This window comes from Vigna radiata, chromosome 9 (genome assembly GCF_000741045.1).
Source record: "Vigna radiata var. radiata cultivar VC1973A chromosome 9, Vradiata_ver6, whole genome shotgun sequence".
NCBI lineage: Eukaryota > Viridiplantae > Streptophyta > Magnoliopsida > Fabales > Fabaceae > Vigna > Vigna radiata.
The window spans coordinates 18,518,601-18,536,241 of record NC_028359.1 but is presented as its reverse complement, the minus strand read 5'-3'; the positions used below and the strand labels follow the sequence as shown (position 1 = coordinate 18,536,241).

The window sequence follows — 17,641 nt, the reverse complement described above, 5'->3', positions numbered from 1 at the left end:
CGTTGTTAAGTTTTTCAAATAAATGTTAATGTATGTAATATTATCCTTATTCTTTTACTTAATAGTTGGTACGATACTTTATCATCTATAGTGTAAATCTTTCACTTTTAAAAGATTGCTTTTATAAATTATATCATAGGTTTTAACATAAATAAACCTTATTAAGTAAAAATAATCTCAATTGCAAGTGTGTAGATATGTAATCAAAGTTATTTCAGCTTAATAAACATATATATGCGAATACATTACAAGAAAGTTGTTGTATCTATTGTTTTTAAAGTAAATACAGATGTTTCAACAAAAGTGACAAAATGAGAGAGAATCTTGAATACATAGACAGATACAAACAGAAAAATGTCTGAGTGAAACACTGTTCATGATGAATAAGAAACAATTCTTTAAACAAGTAAATATACAAGAAACATGAATCTAAAGTCCAGAGGTAAAAGGAACACCAGTGTTAGGTATCCAAGAGTTGCCAGCAATGAAGTTTCCAACAGTAAAAGGTGTGGCCTGAGATGCGCTTGTGAGAACATGGTAACCCTTCCAAGTGACCCTATTGGCAGTGCTGGAGCCAGGACCAGTGTTTGCATATTCTGCATAATACAAAGTGTCCAAAGCAAAGTTACCATCCCATTCCATCCATCCAGCAGGGTTGATCAAACTGTCAAGATAGGTCTTCATGAACACTGTTCTTGAGTACTGCTTCCAGGGCCTGCCAAGGTATGATTTCACAGAACTAGGGTTGAAGCCTGAGGCACCAGTCACCTTGGAGTTGTGGATGATGATTCCAGTGTTCTGGTTAGGGTCAGTTCTACCCTGAGCAGTGACTGTGATGGTTTTCTGAGGAGGGCTTCTGGCATAGATGTTGCAGTTTTGCAAAACCACAGCAGCATTGCCAAAGATGAAATCCACTGTGCCATATATGTCACATTCTCTGTAGAATTGCCTCTCTGAATGAACATATAATGTGTCTTGATAACCTTCAAAACTGCATCTATAAAATACTGAAAGATCTGAACCAGAACGCAATGCCACTGCTTGATGATTTGCTGCTCCTGCAGTGTTCCTGAATGTGATGTCTTGAGCAATGAATCCATCACCCACAGCAGCTGTAAAATGAAAGAAATATTAAAACCTAAATTTTAAACTTAACTTAATCTCGCATAATCAATTTATAAAATAAAATTTACATTTTTATATATTATTATGAAATTATTTTATCTATTATAGTTGACGTTGATTTTTAATATTTAATTAAATTACAATAATTTTCTTGTTTAATTTCTATTTATTTGAAGTTCTTATATTTTTTTTTTTTTTTGTAAATCGCAACTATATATTCATATTATCGATTTGCATTCTAAAGTAAAGGTTTTGTTTTAAATTTTTATATCAACCCAACAGCATATATGTCCTTATCCTCACGTCGTACCAACTACTTTTGAATTGTTGAATTGAATATCAATGAAAACAGTTTTCATATTCTACTTTAATCTACCTTCTGCATCTTCAACTTAGAGAAAATATCAAAGTGGGTACCATGCTTTTGGTTTAGGAATCAAAGATGATGAATGCACATTTTTAGAACGGTCCCTCTAAAGAAAATATAATAATAATAATAATAATCTAGAAAGCATTCTTTTCTGCATGCCTCATGTCTCTTCTGTTCTTTTTACCCCTGAAAGTCAAACTTCAATCACATTACCTCAACAATTCAATTAAGATTCTTAACCTTAAATTACTTCTAAGACAAGTTTTGTGTGTCTGCCCCATATATTTTTGAAGCAACCAATTCAACTCAACCACGTAAATTATCTCCTAAATCAAACATCAAGCTAAACAACGTTATATTTTCTCAATTCCAATGGGAAAACACCGCATAATGTCTCTTTCACACTTGCAAGTTAAAATATATCAAAGATAAAATTTTGACAAAATAACAAAATTTTACCATAAATGATTGTTGCTTGAAGTTATTAATGTTTCATGGTTGAGCTCCACCAACTATACTCAATCGCTAATCAAGATAAATTATTATAAATTTTCTTTTGTCTGTATCCAAATAATCTATTGTTGACAAGGACAAAACTATATTTAGAATTAATTATGAGTTCAACGTACAGTTATATATTAAAATATGGCTGTTATTTCCTTCACTGACAAATGTAAACTTACGGTGATTTTTATCATTCTATAAGTATCAAAACGTAGTTTTTCTTTCTTTCTCTTCCCTAACAAATAAAGAGGTATAAAGTAAAGTTGACGCTAACAAAGCATTACGTCTATAATTAAGTTTTAGCTTCTACATCAGGGCAATCCTTGATGAATTTACAGACAAAAAGTATAACGTTATCAAACTCGATTATGTATTGACAAATTTTATATAGGAAAAAGGTTTTTTAACAATTTATATATATATATATATATATATATATATAACTTTTTTATGTGTAATCACATAATATTTTTATTGACTTTATAATAACCACTTTAAAAATTATGTCTATAACAGTATATAAAAGTAAAATTCATTGTCAAGTTAAAAATAAAAGTATTTACACCAGATATTTATTTATTACTGTAAATTAGTCTGACTGGTACTAACCTCAAAAGTAAAAAGTAAAATCTTTCTTTAGATACCTCAAGTTTTGTTAATTAATAACTTTAAACTGGCGCTTCTAACTTAAATACAAAGTGTATGATCTTGACTAATGAACCAGTAATATACGTCACGGATAAGTTAAAGCACATTATATATAAATCTATCGATCTATATATAACATAGCCAATTAATAAACCATAATTAGTTTGGTGATGTAATAAAAAATGAAGTTAAAGTCAGAAAGATGCTTACCAACAGTGGCTGAATTGAATGTTGTGGAGCCTCCTCCAACACTTTTGCTACCTGTGATTATGGTTTTTCCAATTCCATCTCCAACCAACATAATATTCTTTGATTTAACCTCAACTTGTTCATTGTATACTCCACTCTTCACATATATCACATACCTTCCACTGCTACTTGGAGCAGCATCAACAGCAGCTTTCACTGTTGTGTACTTTCCAGAACCATCTTTGGCCACAATCACATTAGCCTTAGAAGCTGCTGAAGATGATTGCAGCAACTTTCTATCACTTGGTTTCACCCATGTAGGGAATCCCTCTTGGGTACTAGGTGGTTTGAACTGGGTATTGGGGTCCTTGTTGAGAGAGAGGGTGTTGCTCAACAACTTTGTGACATTATTGGATAATAAGGGTAGGATGTAATCTGTGACACCAAGTTCATAGAAGCCGATTCTACATGTCTCGAGGTTTGTGAGGGCTGTGCTGAGCCATGTTTGTGCATCAGTTTGTGTGCATTTGGTGTGGGAGTCAAGAGTTTTGTTGAGTCTTTGAATGGTGTACTCGTAGAGTTGAATGCAATCGTTCCATGCAGATTTTTCATGGTCGTTGCGGCACTTTGGCCCTATGGAATGCGTGTTTAGTTTACCCCTTTCTGCTCTATCTAAGGCAAGTTGAAGGGAAACTTTGAGAAAATCGGATTTGCTTTTGATAGGTGTGTTGAAGGCATGGTTGGTCAAGTAGTACTCACAAGGTTGAGGGTAAGGGGTTTGGTTGCACCATGATTGAATATCTTTCAATGAGTAAGAGAAGGCCACAGAGGAAAATAGCAAGGGAATAAGTAGAAGGGATATTAGTAAGGAAAATGAAGATGAAGATGAAAATAGTGATGCCATAGTCAGAATTTGCCTATGACAAAAGTAAGTTGTGTTTGAAGGGGCTTAGAATGAGAGGGTGGAAACAAAATACTAGGGTTTAGATGGAGATGTGTGGGGTTGATGTCCTAAACTAGAGGCTTTATATAGAAGGAAAAGAAGGGTGGTTTGCAAGGACCACGATGGATGTAAAGTTGTAAACTAGGGACTGCTTACCATGTCTTACTTTTCAAAATCATTTTCTGTTTGCTAGCTCTATATTTTCATGCACGTCTGCTGGATCATTAGTGTAACAACTTTTGCAATTTATTAATTCATATAACATTTAAGTTGGTTTCTATATACTTTTTTAGTAGCAATTTACAGAAAATTTGGAGAATAAAAAATGAAAAATGGATAATACGTATCCAACTTTGACCTAGAGAAAGTCATGGCTTGTCCCAATCGCAGCAATAAGCTTCCAATAAAACGCGTTATATATAGTTATGGTTATATAATATGTTTATTTTTCATGATAATCTCTTACTAGTTGAGCTTTATTTTCTAGGTTATCTAGATAAATAATTTTGCCAATTGTTTGCTAAATTGTTATGGTCACAGTTAGGCAAACTGCTTTCTGATTTGAACTTTTCAACGAGAATTGGCTTCATGTTAAACACACCCTAATTGAAATATATATATATATATATATATATATATATATATATATATATATATATATATATATATATATATATCAATGAACTGGTATGCACTATTGGCATGAAAATTTAAAAATATAGATTTAGTTATTTAGTTTGAAAAGGCAGTAGTTAATGGTAAAATATGTGGAAAAATGGACCCTTTGGTTTAAGTGATTCCAACATTTGTATATGTTTGTGTGGATTACACATACATATGTATCCAGATAGACGGGGAAAAATACAGCGTCGAGGAGATTTTCTTGCTAATATCCTGTTAAGCGATGAAATATTGGTTAATATTAATGTTCTTTGTTGACTTTGGGACAGTGATGTATAGGGTTGATTATTTGAAAGATGAACATTTTGAGGTATTACATATTAAGGTTCCTGCTTGCTACTTTATATGCATGTTAATTAAATAAAAATATTAGTTCTATTGATTCATAGAAAATAACATCCAGAAAGAAAACCGAGTTGATGACTGTGAAATAATATTATTATGAAAGAAATAAAGATATATTGATATTTTAACGTGTTAATTTAACCCAATTTATGGGATTTGGCTCATGATAAATACTTAGCTTGTAAAGACATAGAAAACTGTATTTTATAAGTAGAAAATGATATTTTAGAACTGAAAATAGTTTAAAAATAAAGAGACTTGATTATTTTAATATTAAATTGTTTTAATATAAATATATAGTTTTATTATTATTAAATATATTATCTTTATTTTATATTTATTTTTTATCTTTAGTTAGTTTGTTATTATTTCTTATTTGTATTTTGAGCTTAGTTCATATTTTTTTTATTATAAATAGAAGACCCTAGGTGTATTTTCAACAAGGAAGATTAATCGTATACATAGTGTTTACTATATTTAACATGGTATCAGAGCTCTTTGGAGGAAAAAAATTTGTTTCCTCTATCACTACACTGACCGCTGCCGGCAACAACACCATCATCTACAACTACCACTATCAGAATTCTAGTTTTAATCGATGGTCACATGGTTTTGATCGTCTCGGTCAGGCGATCACCATGCCATCTATGACGCTTTCATCAGAGCTCATATGTGCTCTCAACACCTTTAGAAGTTGTGTATATGCTCCATTTTCCGTCGTGCATGGTGGTATATCTAGTAGCAATTCAAAGTGTTGAGGTCACTCGTTTTCCTCTTTTAGGTTAATCTTGCATTGTCGCACGTCTCGTCTCCTCTCAGGCAGCTATTCAGAGCATCGAAGTTGTTCCTTTTCCTTTTTCAGGTGCCTTGATTGGAAAATCTTGGATTTTTATGGTTTCTTTCTCCTGTTCACCAATGGCTTCTTCCATTGTCGTCTCTTCTGACCTCCTTTTTTGTCACCATTACGTTTAACCCGTCCATATATGTTTTTTCTCCCATGGAAAAGATGGTTTTTGTTAATTTATTTATAGTCATGGTGGTTCTCTAACAATGACTTCTTTATCTACTAGATGTCAACAAAATCCAAAAATCATGTTGTTGTAAAAAACTAATAGGAATAATCGATTCAGACTTAATAATCAATTATTTCAGTTAGAATTTTTATCTTTGCTGAAAAAAAACTCTGAATAATCGATTATTAGATCTGATAATCGATTATTGTAATAGGTATTAGACCTGATAATTGATTATTTCTATAGGTATTGTTGTATTTGCTTAAAACTCTTTGGAATAATCGACTATCAGGCTTGATAATTGATTATCTCATAAGAAAATGGATATTTATGGTTTGTGAACATGTTTATGTATATGTTTACGGTGGATGGATCTGATGGTATACATGATGCTTCATGAAATGTAATTGGAATATTAATGTGTATGGTAGTTGTTCACACATGACATGGTGGTTATGACGATATGCATAGTTATAATACATATGATTGCTTTATGGATAATTGTTAAACTGATTTTTTGTCGCACAAAATCAGAACAAACTAAGTTTCCCCACTAATGTAGTATAGGGACAACCTAGGTATCAATCCTCGGACTCGACTAAAATTAAGTTTAAAGTGTAGAGTTAAGGTCTTGTAATTTATTTACTTATTTACTACCTATTAACTAATGCAAGGTGGGGAAATAAAATTGAAGTTGAAAGAAATGAAACTAAAAAGAAAATTTGTTTAAAAGATAGAAAGAAAATTAAAATGAAATGAAATGAAATAAAAGAAATTAGTATTCTAAACTACGTAACAAAAAAATACAACCTAAACTAATATGAGAATTAAATGCAATAAAAAAATAATCAAAAATCAGAACTGCAAATAAACAACTAGAATTGGAAATTAAAACTAAACAAATCCTAAAAGCTAAATGAATATGTACAAATCAGAGGTAATTGAAATTTAATGTTGCAGACAGAATTGTAAAATCTACAATGAAGAAAAATCAACAAGAAATACCTAGAACTAATGATTAAAGGCAAAGAATCAGGTGAGAAACTCATGAATCAGAACTAACTCCAATCATTACTAACAAAATATAACCTAAACTACCAAACAGAACAAGATCAGTGAGTAAAAGATCACAATTTTGAACTAAACTACTAAATAGAATAAAGTTGTTGGATAAAAGTCACAAAGTTGAACTAAATTTGCTTGAAATGGCATATCAATTGAATTATTATTATACATGAAGACATCCTGTTCATAAATTGTCCACCTCGGGGTCTCAAGTTCTAATATAGAACTTAAAATGAATAATAATCAATTGATTTACCAAATCAAAACAAATTCAATTCCAAATCTACAAACAACCACTCACAAAAACTAAAAGAACATGAATTAAAATATTTTTTCATTGATTGAACTCTTATCTGGCTCAGGAAGACATCTCGTTCACTTACGCCCACCTCGGGGTCATATAATTCCAAAAAGGAATTTCAATATGCAGATTTATGAGTTCAAATCAATTTTCCTTTAAAAACACAAGAACGAAAAGCAATCATCAGAACAGAATAGTAAAGCAATTAACACCGAGAAAATTAAAGTAACCGAGAGTTTATTGATAAGAATGAAGTTTACAAGAGATATTACCGAAAGAAACGCAATTGCGATCATCACGGCTGTCACTTACCGTGAATGTTCGGTCAAACGCAGGAGAAACGAGAATCTACTCTTGTGGAAAGCGTAAACGCAAACCCTAAGCTCTCGATCACTCTAACTACTCTTCAGAAACTAAAAACTAAAAAATGTAAATTGTCAAAGAATGTGAAAAATGTCTAAGAGTCTATGTAAACTATGTACATGGCAGGAAACCCCTTTTTATAGGGTTGTAAAGAAAGAAGAAAAAAATATTGAAAGAAAGGAAAGAATGAAACTTGTTCTCGACGCTTCGGGCTTCATCTTGATCCAACGGCTTCCATAAGCATTGCTTTCCAAACCCTCTGATCAACTCCACGTCAGCACCGGTCAGCTCCTCATCTTCTTCGGTCAGCTAATGCACGTGCTTCTTCGCTCTCTAGTTCTTTCTTCTCTCGTTCTCAACAAACCAAGCCCTAACTCGTAGGTGTGTTATTTCCAAATGAATTGCTTGAAGTTTTGACCCCTAAAGAAGGCTCTCCACCAAAATGACTTAGGAGATAGAGACCCCTAGAAGTGCACCTACTGCCACTCCTTACCAGAACGGCGTCGCTGCACTAAAGTGTTGGCCAAGTCAAGCTAATTTCCTTTAATTGAAATAGCCCAATCAGACCAACAGCAGGCCCAATTCTTAAAGCGTGGCAATTTAAAATAAAGTGCAGTGTTCCAGCTCGTGGCAGCATCAGTAGTAGTGCTCCCAAGACACGGTCGTTTCACTAAAAGGGAAGTCAACTCTGCTGCCCAAAACTCCAGTGCACCCACGGCCCAATCAGCACAAGTGGCCCAAAATATTTTTTCAATCTGCCATTTCAATTAAATTAAGCACAGGGTTAATCAACAATTAAGAAGAAACACTTCAGCAATTAAGAAAAATTAAAAACAACCTATTTAAACTAAAATCAAGAAAAGATTTTTTATTAAAAGATATTTTTCAAAAATACTAATTTCCTAATTATGAACAAACACTAAAAAAAAACACCTAAAAATATATTTTTAACTAAAATTTTATAAAACTACAAATTTATAGAAAAATCCTAAAACTGGCCTATTTCTAAACAATTAAGAAGAAAAACAAGCTAACCTAGACTTTTAAACACATAAAAGAATGCAAATTTGGAGAGTTATCAATAATAAGTGTGCATTTAGTATGATGTGAAAAGGATCCCATGGAAAAATCCTTATGGTTGTTATGTTATGTTATGTATTGAAGTAGGGACTCCGAGATTGGGGAATGATTCTGACACCCTCAATAACTCTCAATCTCAAGTAGAGATGGGTGGTTATGTTGTGGAGAGTAGCAGGAGATCTTAGTTTGTGGTCATTGGTTTTGGCCATAGATGTTTGACGGATTAATCTTTGTGTGTGGTAGTATGATGGAGTGGTAGTATGATATGGGCAAGTTACTTCACTACACACGGGGTAGGTCCCTAATAAATATGAAATCAATACATGTATCTGGATGATCAAAGTCTAAAGTTGATATGTTTATTCCTATATGGATTGATTTATATTATGAAGATGACATTGTTGTTTTCAAATGTATGAAGTTTCTTTTGATACTTTAGTTTACCCTTTCGTCTTTGTCTATTCTTGTGTGTGCTTGTTTTCTCTTTTGCAATGATCACCTTAAATGGTGTGAGCTTAGGGGGGACGTCCTTCCAGTTGATCCAGCGCGAGGTGTGGCGAAACAGTGACATAGTTAAGTTTTATTAGTTCTCTAGGTGTAAGTCTTCAACTTTAGAAATCTCAAGTTTCTTGTCAATTATCTTATTTGTAGTAATTATTTTAGTAGTTTTATACTAGTAAAATGAGATGTTACGTGGTTCTTATTTACATGGGTTTGAACTTGTTCTTGATCCACATGGATCAAGGTGAAAGAATATGTAAAAAGAATTTTATAGAGTAAAATGTTCATAAGTCAGGACTAATCCATCAGAATAATCCATGAATCATTTTCTAACGAAAATTTATTTTTTAAAACTTAAAAGAAAAAATATTTACTTAAAATTGTTTATGAACTTGAAAAATATTTACTCAAGCCCATGCCAATACATGCATGATTAGGTGAGACTATAGTCAAGTTGGACTACATATGTATTTAAACATACATACATATGTGTATATATATATATATATATATATATATATATATATATATATATATATATATATATATATATAAAAGACGATATATATTGAGGTACTCATCCTTTTCTGAGTATTCATTCTCCTTGGGTTAGGTTGGAGTTGTGCTTATAAAAGATATTCTAACGCTCAAGTTAGTCTTTTGCGTCAACAAACAATAAATATAATAATTAATTAATGTAATCAAAATATCTCGTAATATGTGTTATTTATACTTACTATTTATGGACTTTTACATCTATGGACCTAGGCCTATTGGCCCAAATATCTATTAGCTTTTGACTTATCACAATTAAGCATGGGTCATTGTGGATAATTGTCTTGTGTAATGTTGTGATGGTCGAATATGGATGGGCTGAATACGTGTCGATTTAGTAGTTCCACATGTATTCAATCAGGGACAGGTCCTATACAAGTATGGTCGAGAGGTACTCAATCATATACAATACATAATTTCCTCAAGGTTTACGTGCTACATGTTAAAGGCTTACAAAGAGCTTCGACGTATTAGGTATTGGTAATCAGTCTTTAGTATGGCTTGTCAATCATGATGTTGATACTCAGTAGTCATCATGCAAAGAAAATTTGCATCTTTGGCTATGTAACCTTATAGGTATAATAACCCCTAACCTCGAGAACCATAGCGATGAAAAGGTTATAATGATGAAGTATCAGATATGGCATGGAAAAGGGGATGAAAAAGCGTGGGAAGGACGTTTTGTACAAGAACTGATGCAATGCTTGGAAGGGGTAGAGTTGCAATCCTTTAACTTCGAGGAGATCTAATGGTTGAGGGAAAAGGGTGGGAAGATGAAAGGTCATGAGTTTTCCTATATAAATAAGGGTCTCATTTGCCACATTTGAACACTAAGTTTTCTGAGAAATTGCTCTAGCTTTTGAAAAAAGTTAATTATTTCAAGAGCTGACTACTAAAAATAGTGGGTCAAATATGAATTATGGGGAGGAAGTAGATAGTAGTAGTAGTAGTCGGATCTCAATATTATCGGACGCATAATCATCCTCTTTTTTATGAGTACATCACTTTTTTCTTTTAACTTCACATTCGATTACACATTGATGATTTTACAATAGATGTGATCATACTTTTAAATCTTGCACCAATGTAACTTCTTCCAAATAGTTTGGGTTGCCTCTTCAAGCCTTTTATATTTGTATGTTAAGCTCTTTGTTTGTCCCCTTTTCCTGAATGCTTTCTTAATTTTTACTTGATGCGGCCAAGGGATCCAATTACCTGTCTATCTTTGGTGATTAAACCGAGTACCTGTTTCCTAGATGCCTATTCCCAATTCTTTAAGATGTTCAAGAATGGATTCTTTAAGATAGTGATGAACCCAGCTAGCCACTCACATGTTTATGACAAAAAGACAACCTAAAATTTTCCTTTTAATGGACCAATAATCCTCTTAGGTATAACGAGTAGCCAAAGGACATATTATCCGAGAAGGATCGAAGAATAGTTGAAATCTTGAATAAGCTCCTTAGAAAGCTACTTGCCAAAAACATTAGTAAAGTTTATCTATATAATATGTGGTACATATAAAACAGCTTGTAACTTGAATATTTTTTAGTCTGAAAATTTTGTGGTACTTACAGGTTACATGACTCTACACGCTACCAAGATAGAGACTGATGAGGACATATTGCGCAGCATGAGGAACCAACTAACTAAGAAGGCTAAAAAGGCTTGAGTAGTAAACATCCATCAACCCATGAGTGGCACCAAGAGGTATATGCCCCCAAAGTAGCAAGGCATGAGTAAGGATAAGAAGAAACTAAGTTGAGTTCGCTAAGTTGGTAGTTCTGGTTCTAGTAGTTGTTAGAATGTTGGAGAGTGAGAAGTTGGAACAAAGATAAAGAGCAACAATCGCTTTCCTTAATGCAAAGATAAAAGAAACAGAGAGAGAAGAGAAAAGTTTTGTATTGAAAACTCAAAACTGAAAGTGTACAGGTGCGTAGTTATATAGGATGAAAGTGGAATCTGTCAAACCCTATTAACTACAGTTGTCTTAATAAAAAGAAAAAATATATCTGACTTATAATATCTAATACTCCCCCCTAAGTCAGATACTAAGAGGTAGCCCCCCAATTTACAAAAGAAGCTGTAAATTTCCCAATTCTGAAAACCACAATCCCAGAATCAAGAAACCCGACTCAAACTTGAAACCCTAACTCGTCATAAACTCGCCTCAAGCTGTCGTCGTTGTGAGGGTCGTTGCCTCTACTCAAGACGCAGATCACCAAATCTCCTTCTCAGAGCAGTCGAGCGGTGTATGACTGAACGGTGACATGCAGTACTTGCACTTGCCAGTCCTTTGAGAGGTGGATGCCAATTTGCACGAGTTGTGCGACCAAGACCGAACAGTTCGAAAAGCATAACCGAACGATGTTCTTCAAGTCTCAGTTCACCAATAACTCCCCTTGCTTCTTTGACAGTGTTCGCTTCAATATTTATCTTCTTCCCCGCTGGAATGTCAGCTAACTTCCAGATTTCTTTCCTCTCAACAGGATCAGCTTCTTCTTTCATTGCATCCCTCCACACGGTTTTCTTCAAGGCCTCTGTTTGACCGATCAGTCCTGTGTCTACCATATTCAAGGCTTCAGCCTGACCGAGCGGTTCTGCATTTGCAAACATAGCTCCGTGCACTGGACCTTCCTCACCACCAGTCCGTGTCTCAAAATTCATCTTCCCTTCTGTAACGTCAGATTCTTCACACCTTGTGGATTTCACTAGGCTGATACGAAACGTATTATCCTTCCAGATCTTGCTCCTCAAGATCAAATTTTTCTTTTTATCAAACACTTCAACCTTATTGAAGTTTCCCATTACTACCGTACAACCCTTTTGGATTATTTGGCCAATACTTAGAAGATTGTACCTTATTGTAGGCACAAACAGCACACCAGTTAGAATGACACATGAACCATTCTTCCTTCTGATAACAACATCACCAACTCCTTCTACCTTTGAAGTGCTATCATCTGCAAATCTCACCATGCTTCTCTCAGTCTCTGCAAAATTTATCAACCAATCTCTGTGGCAGGTCACATGATTCGAACACCCCGAATCCAAATACCACAGTTTGTCTTGAGAGTGTGAGCTTACTGCAGATGTAGTTGTCATCAATATGATGGCTTCTGAATCAGATTCTACTTTAGTTGCATAGGCCTCCTTTCCTTGACCATTATTCTGTTCCTCCTTTTCAGGATAGCATTCACTTGCATAATGCCCATACCTATGGCAATTAAAACACTCAATATTTCTCTTGTCCTTCTTGCGGTAATTCCTCTCAGGTTTGCCTTCCTCCTCTGTTGAAGATTCATTCTGGCCATCTTTATTCTTATATTTCCTCCACTTCCCTTTACCATGTTTCCCTTTCCATTTCTTGGTTGTCTTTTCCCCTTCATTCTTGACATGGTGAACCTTCAACGCCTGCTCCTCACATCTGATGGGATTTCGGTTTAGCAAACTTATTTCGTGTGCCTCCAAGGAACTTTGCAGTTCCTCAATCTTCATCTTCCCTGTATCTTTGAATTCTTGAATAGCCAGGAAAATATAATCAAACCGTCGGGGTAGAGACCGCATAACTTTCTCCACTACCATAACGTCACTAATGGATTCGCCACATCTTTTCATCTGATTAGTAATACTCAGGACTTTATTGAAGTAATCACTAACCTTGTCATTGTCCTCCATTTGCAGCAGTTCGTATTGTCTCCGCAACGTCTGGAGTTTCACCTTTCTGATTTTCTCGCTTCCAGAATGACAACGTACCAAGATCTCCCATGCTTCTCTAGTCGTAGACGCATTTTGTATCTTTTCAAAATGCACATCATCCACACATTGGTGGATGATCAGCAGTGCCTTGTCATCTTGTTTCCTGAACTCCTCCTTTTTCTGATCTTCCTTCGCAAACTCTGGTCCTTCTACTACACCACTCACACCTTGTATGCGAAACACAATCCGCATTTGAGTGCTCCACCTGCTCCAGTTCTTGTCTGTTAGAATTGGGAAGTTTATCGTAGAAAGATTAGCCATCAACCCTTCTTTGCTTTCTTGATCGTTCCACTCCACTCACAGCCAGTCGCACTACTCGGAAACGATACCCCTTAGATCCTCTCTCAACCTAAGCTCTGGATACCACTGTTAGAATGGTGGAGAGTGAGAAGTTGGAATAGAGATAAAGAGCAACAATCACTTTCCTTAATGCAGAGATAAAAGCAACAGAGAGAGAAGAGAACAATTCTGTATTGAAAACTCAAAACTGAAAGTGTATAGGTGTGTAGTTATATAGGATGAAAGTGGAAGTTGTCAAACCTTATTAACTACAGTTGTATTAACAGAAAGAAAAAATATATCTGACTTATAATATCTAATAGTAGTTTCCCTCCATAGATGCTCTTGTTCAGCTTTCGCTTCACCTAGCAAACGTTGACGCTCAACTTTACACTGACGTTCAACCTCCGCCTCCCTTTGCATTATGTCCCGCTCAACTTCGGCTTGCACTCGATCCCCCTTAGCACCTCTCGTGATATCTTCATTATTCCTTTGTAAAGCTTTGATATTTTGTAAATCTGGTGCATAGTCAATCCATTGTCGTCGCTCTTGTCCTCGTTTACACTCAAGTTTCCTTTAGTGTTTCTCATGGCAATGTCAAATTACCATGTCATGGGGTTGGGATCACATTTCTCCATGTCTGGTGAGTGCCAATTTATTCAGGTAAAAAATTGAATGCCTTTTATCCAAGACAAAATGATGATGAAAACTTCTCTTGATCCAAAACAAACAACACTTGGACTAAAATAGTTTTATCCTTAACAATGGGAATTAAAGTTTATTTATTGATAAACTAATTTCAAATAATTTTTTTTCTTAAAAAAAATGTTTCAGGTATAAAAACCTAAAATTTATCAAATAATAATAAAAAAATTAAAAAAAAAACAAAATAAAAACTACAAAGATAGATTGAAAAAAATTAAAATTACATTAAGGGCTTAGACCCAAATTCTTGAGATTGATTTTCAAACATGAGATCGACTCGTAATTAATCATAGGATAATATTGGTCAAAAATTATTCTACAATCAATAATAATAATCATAAACATTATTCTGGAGTAATTTTTGACCAATCACAGATTGACACGTAATCAATGTTCAAATATTGTCAAAAAAAATATTGTATAAATATCATTATCCTTAATCATATCACTTGTGGACTTGCAAGACCAGATACTGCAACATCATGATGGGGTCGGTTATGAGTCTAGCTCAAGAACTCTCTTTATATACTCAACTTACCCATACATAACGTCGGTAGAATCTTGTGCTTTCACTTTACCGTTTTTAATCACTGCATCTCATTTAAGAATTCTTAATAAATCGGTCGTTAGATTTCATCTTGGATATCAAGTAAAACATTTATATATTATTATGAGACGTTATATCATTAAATTAAAATGTAAAATTAACGCGATAAAAGCAAACAATTATTTTAAAATAATTTTATTTTTTTCATATATTATTTCGTAATATATTAAGCTGATTTCCATTTTCTTTAGTTTCTTATTCTTTTTCATCCAAAAAGTGTTGGCCCCACACCATCACTAATTTTTCTATGGTAGTTTCTTACACGAGGTCGCTTTATCTTTCAGCACAGAATCGTATTCCTACTAGATTTTATAATAATACCTACATGCTTATCCATAATAATTTCCAAATTAAAAAATTAATAAAGAAAATTAATTTATATATAAATTAAGAATATATATATATATATATATATATATATATTATAAAAAGTATTTTTATAAAGAAACTCGTTCAGATGTCCATATATTTTAAACAGAAATATGTTCACATATAATTTATTTCATCCATATTTCACATATATTTTTCAAATTTCGATAGCACTATGAATAACAGATTCGATTTATATATTTGATATTTATGCAGCACATGTAAATTCTGAAGAAGACTAAAACATTGTTAAATACTAATGGTTTAGCGTTGCTGTAAAGTTAAAGTTCTCTGGATAATGCTTAATTAAAAGTTGTGGAGAAGTCAAACATGAAACATTGAAAAACAAAAAAGTTGTGTGAAAAGAATACTTTATGCGTATACTTATTTAACGAAGAGCACATAGATAAAAAAATAATAATATAATATTCTTCATATTTTGAAAGGTGTTTGTAATCAAGGTATTTATATTCCTAATTTCTAGAAAACCCAAATATTACAGAATTATTAGCATCACAAAACTTATCAAAATCAAAATTCATCAGTCAAGAAAGAGTTGCTAGGTTTCTTTGAATGGATTTTGATTATTAAAAATAATAGTTACTCAAAGTCTATGTCTATCCTTAGGTTGACCCCTGTTCACCCTACCCAAAACAATTAGGTTATACCTTATAACTATGTGAATTTGTTAGAAACCATCTTGTAGTCCATCTAATAATTTTTATTCAATCATACATTTGATTATTTTAATTTATGGATAATCATAGTCGTCTTTGTAATTTTAATTGCTCACTTATAGTGACGATTTTTTTAACTATTTTTATATCCGAAAACTTTGCCCACTAATTAACAAAATGTAAAGGAAGCGTGTTTGTATTAATTTAAGTAAACAATTAAATTGTAATGTACAAGTGTATATAATTTTTTTAATTAAATATTATACTTCTTTTATCGTTGTGAGCAAAGTTATAGTTTAATTCTTTCTTATAATAATAAAATGTAAGAAACTTTGCAATCATCTTTAAAAACATTAAGCTCTTTTCATGTTTGATTTTTGTTATTTTAATATAATAATGAAAGTATATGTTTCTCTACACTTGAAAAATCAAACTTGTTTCACCAAATATAATAATAGAAGGATTTTGAGAGTCAATCTACATAATAAACTTAGTCTTTCCCATTTTTAACATCATTTAATTTATTTAAATAGAAAATTTTATAAATTTTGAGTCAAAATAAAAAAAGCTCCACACAAAATAGAAATATTTATTTTCATTTAAAATTGTTGGAAGTACAAACAAAATCTCACATCGAATAAAAATAGAGACAGATATAGATTTATTTACATATAGATACCTTTATTAAAAGAGACTTTTTAGAATGGTACTAAAAATAAAACTGTTACCAAATGTGAAGATTTGTGTGTATATCAAACCTCTCTGAGAGAAATAACATTATTTTCGATTATTAAAATAACCATGCAAGACTGTAAATTCAGTTAGGTATTTGATGTAAGCAACGTGAGTAAATTGTATATATTTATAGGAAAAATAATCTCTTTCTATGGAAATAAATTTATGGAAACTGGAATAAGCCTATAATAAATTAAAAAAGAATGTCACGTCACTGGCATTTTAATTTTCCTAATTCAATTTTCAGAGTCAAATTTACGATTCTTGTTACTTGTAAGTCATGCATTTGATGATAGCTTTGTGACATTAACACGTAAGATTATTCAATCATTGATGTTATAGTTTGTGAACTAAACAAATGGAATCATCATTTTATAACTCTAGTCAAAAGTCACGGTTGGGTTCAATTCTTAAACTACTTTTGTTTTTACGATAATTTCAATACACGGGTTTCTACACCACCAAATGGTGTCCACGTATAGAAAGATTAATGAACATTTTAAAATGATTTTTCCCATAATGTTTCTAAAAGTAATAAAAAATGAAACCAAAGTCATAACTAAATTATAGTGGAACTTGTAGTAAAAAATACTGGTCAAAATCTCAAACCATATTTTCTGAGGCGTGTAGATCACTGTCCTTAAGGACTTATCCGCGGTGTGTTACGCAAGTCCCCCAAGATACAACAAGAATTTCTCGAAATGTATTCGAGGATCACAGAACTAGCAAGATAGAGTTTATACCCAGGATAATTTTAGGAGAAGAAGACAAAGAATGAACTTTGGTGTGTTTAGGAATGGCGAAAGAGTTCTCTATTTATAGAGATA

General features: G+C 32.8%; 1 protein-coding gene across 1 annotated transcript; it reads right to left on the bottom strand.

The window, feature by feature from the left end:
• Positions 1 to 265: 265 nt before the first annotated feature.
• LOC106772937 (pectinesterase 2) lies at positions 266 to 3,922 on the bottom strand. The gene is made up of 2 exons (XM_014659583.2): positions 2,858 to 3,922; positions 266 to 1,112 (listed from the first exon to the last, which is right to left on the bottom strand). The coding sequence occupies exons 1-2, from the start codon at positions 3,738 to 3,740 to the stop codon at positions 430 to 432; spliced, it is 1,566 nt and encodes a 521-aa protein (XP_014515069.1). The 5' UTR covers positions 3,741 to 3,922; the 3' UTR covers positions 266 to 429.
• Between the last annotated feature and the right edge of the window lie 13,719 nt (positions 3,923 to 17,641).

What these genes read in the sequence shown, in the direction of transcription:
- LOC106772937 (XM_014659583.2), bottom strand. Translation starts at nt 3,740, where the DNA reads ATGGCATCACTATTTTCATCTTCATCTTCATTTTCCTTACTAATATCC. An exon ending in ATTCAATTCAGCCACTGTTG is followed by an intron (nt 1,113 to 2,857) that starts GTAAGCATCTTT and finishes TTCATTTTACAG; the next exon opens with CTGCTGTGGGTGATGGATTC.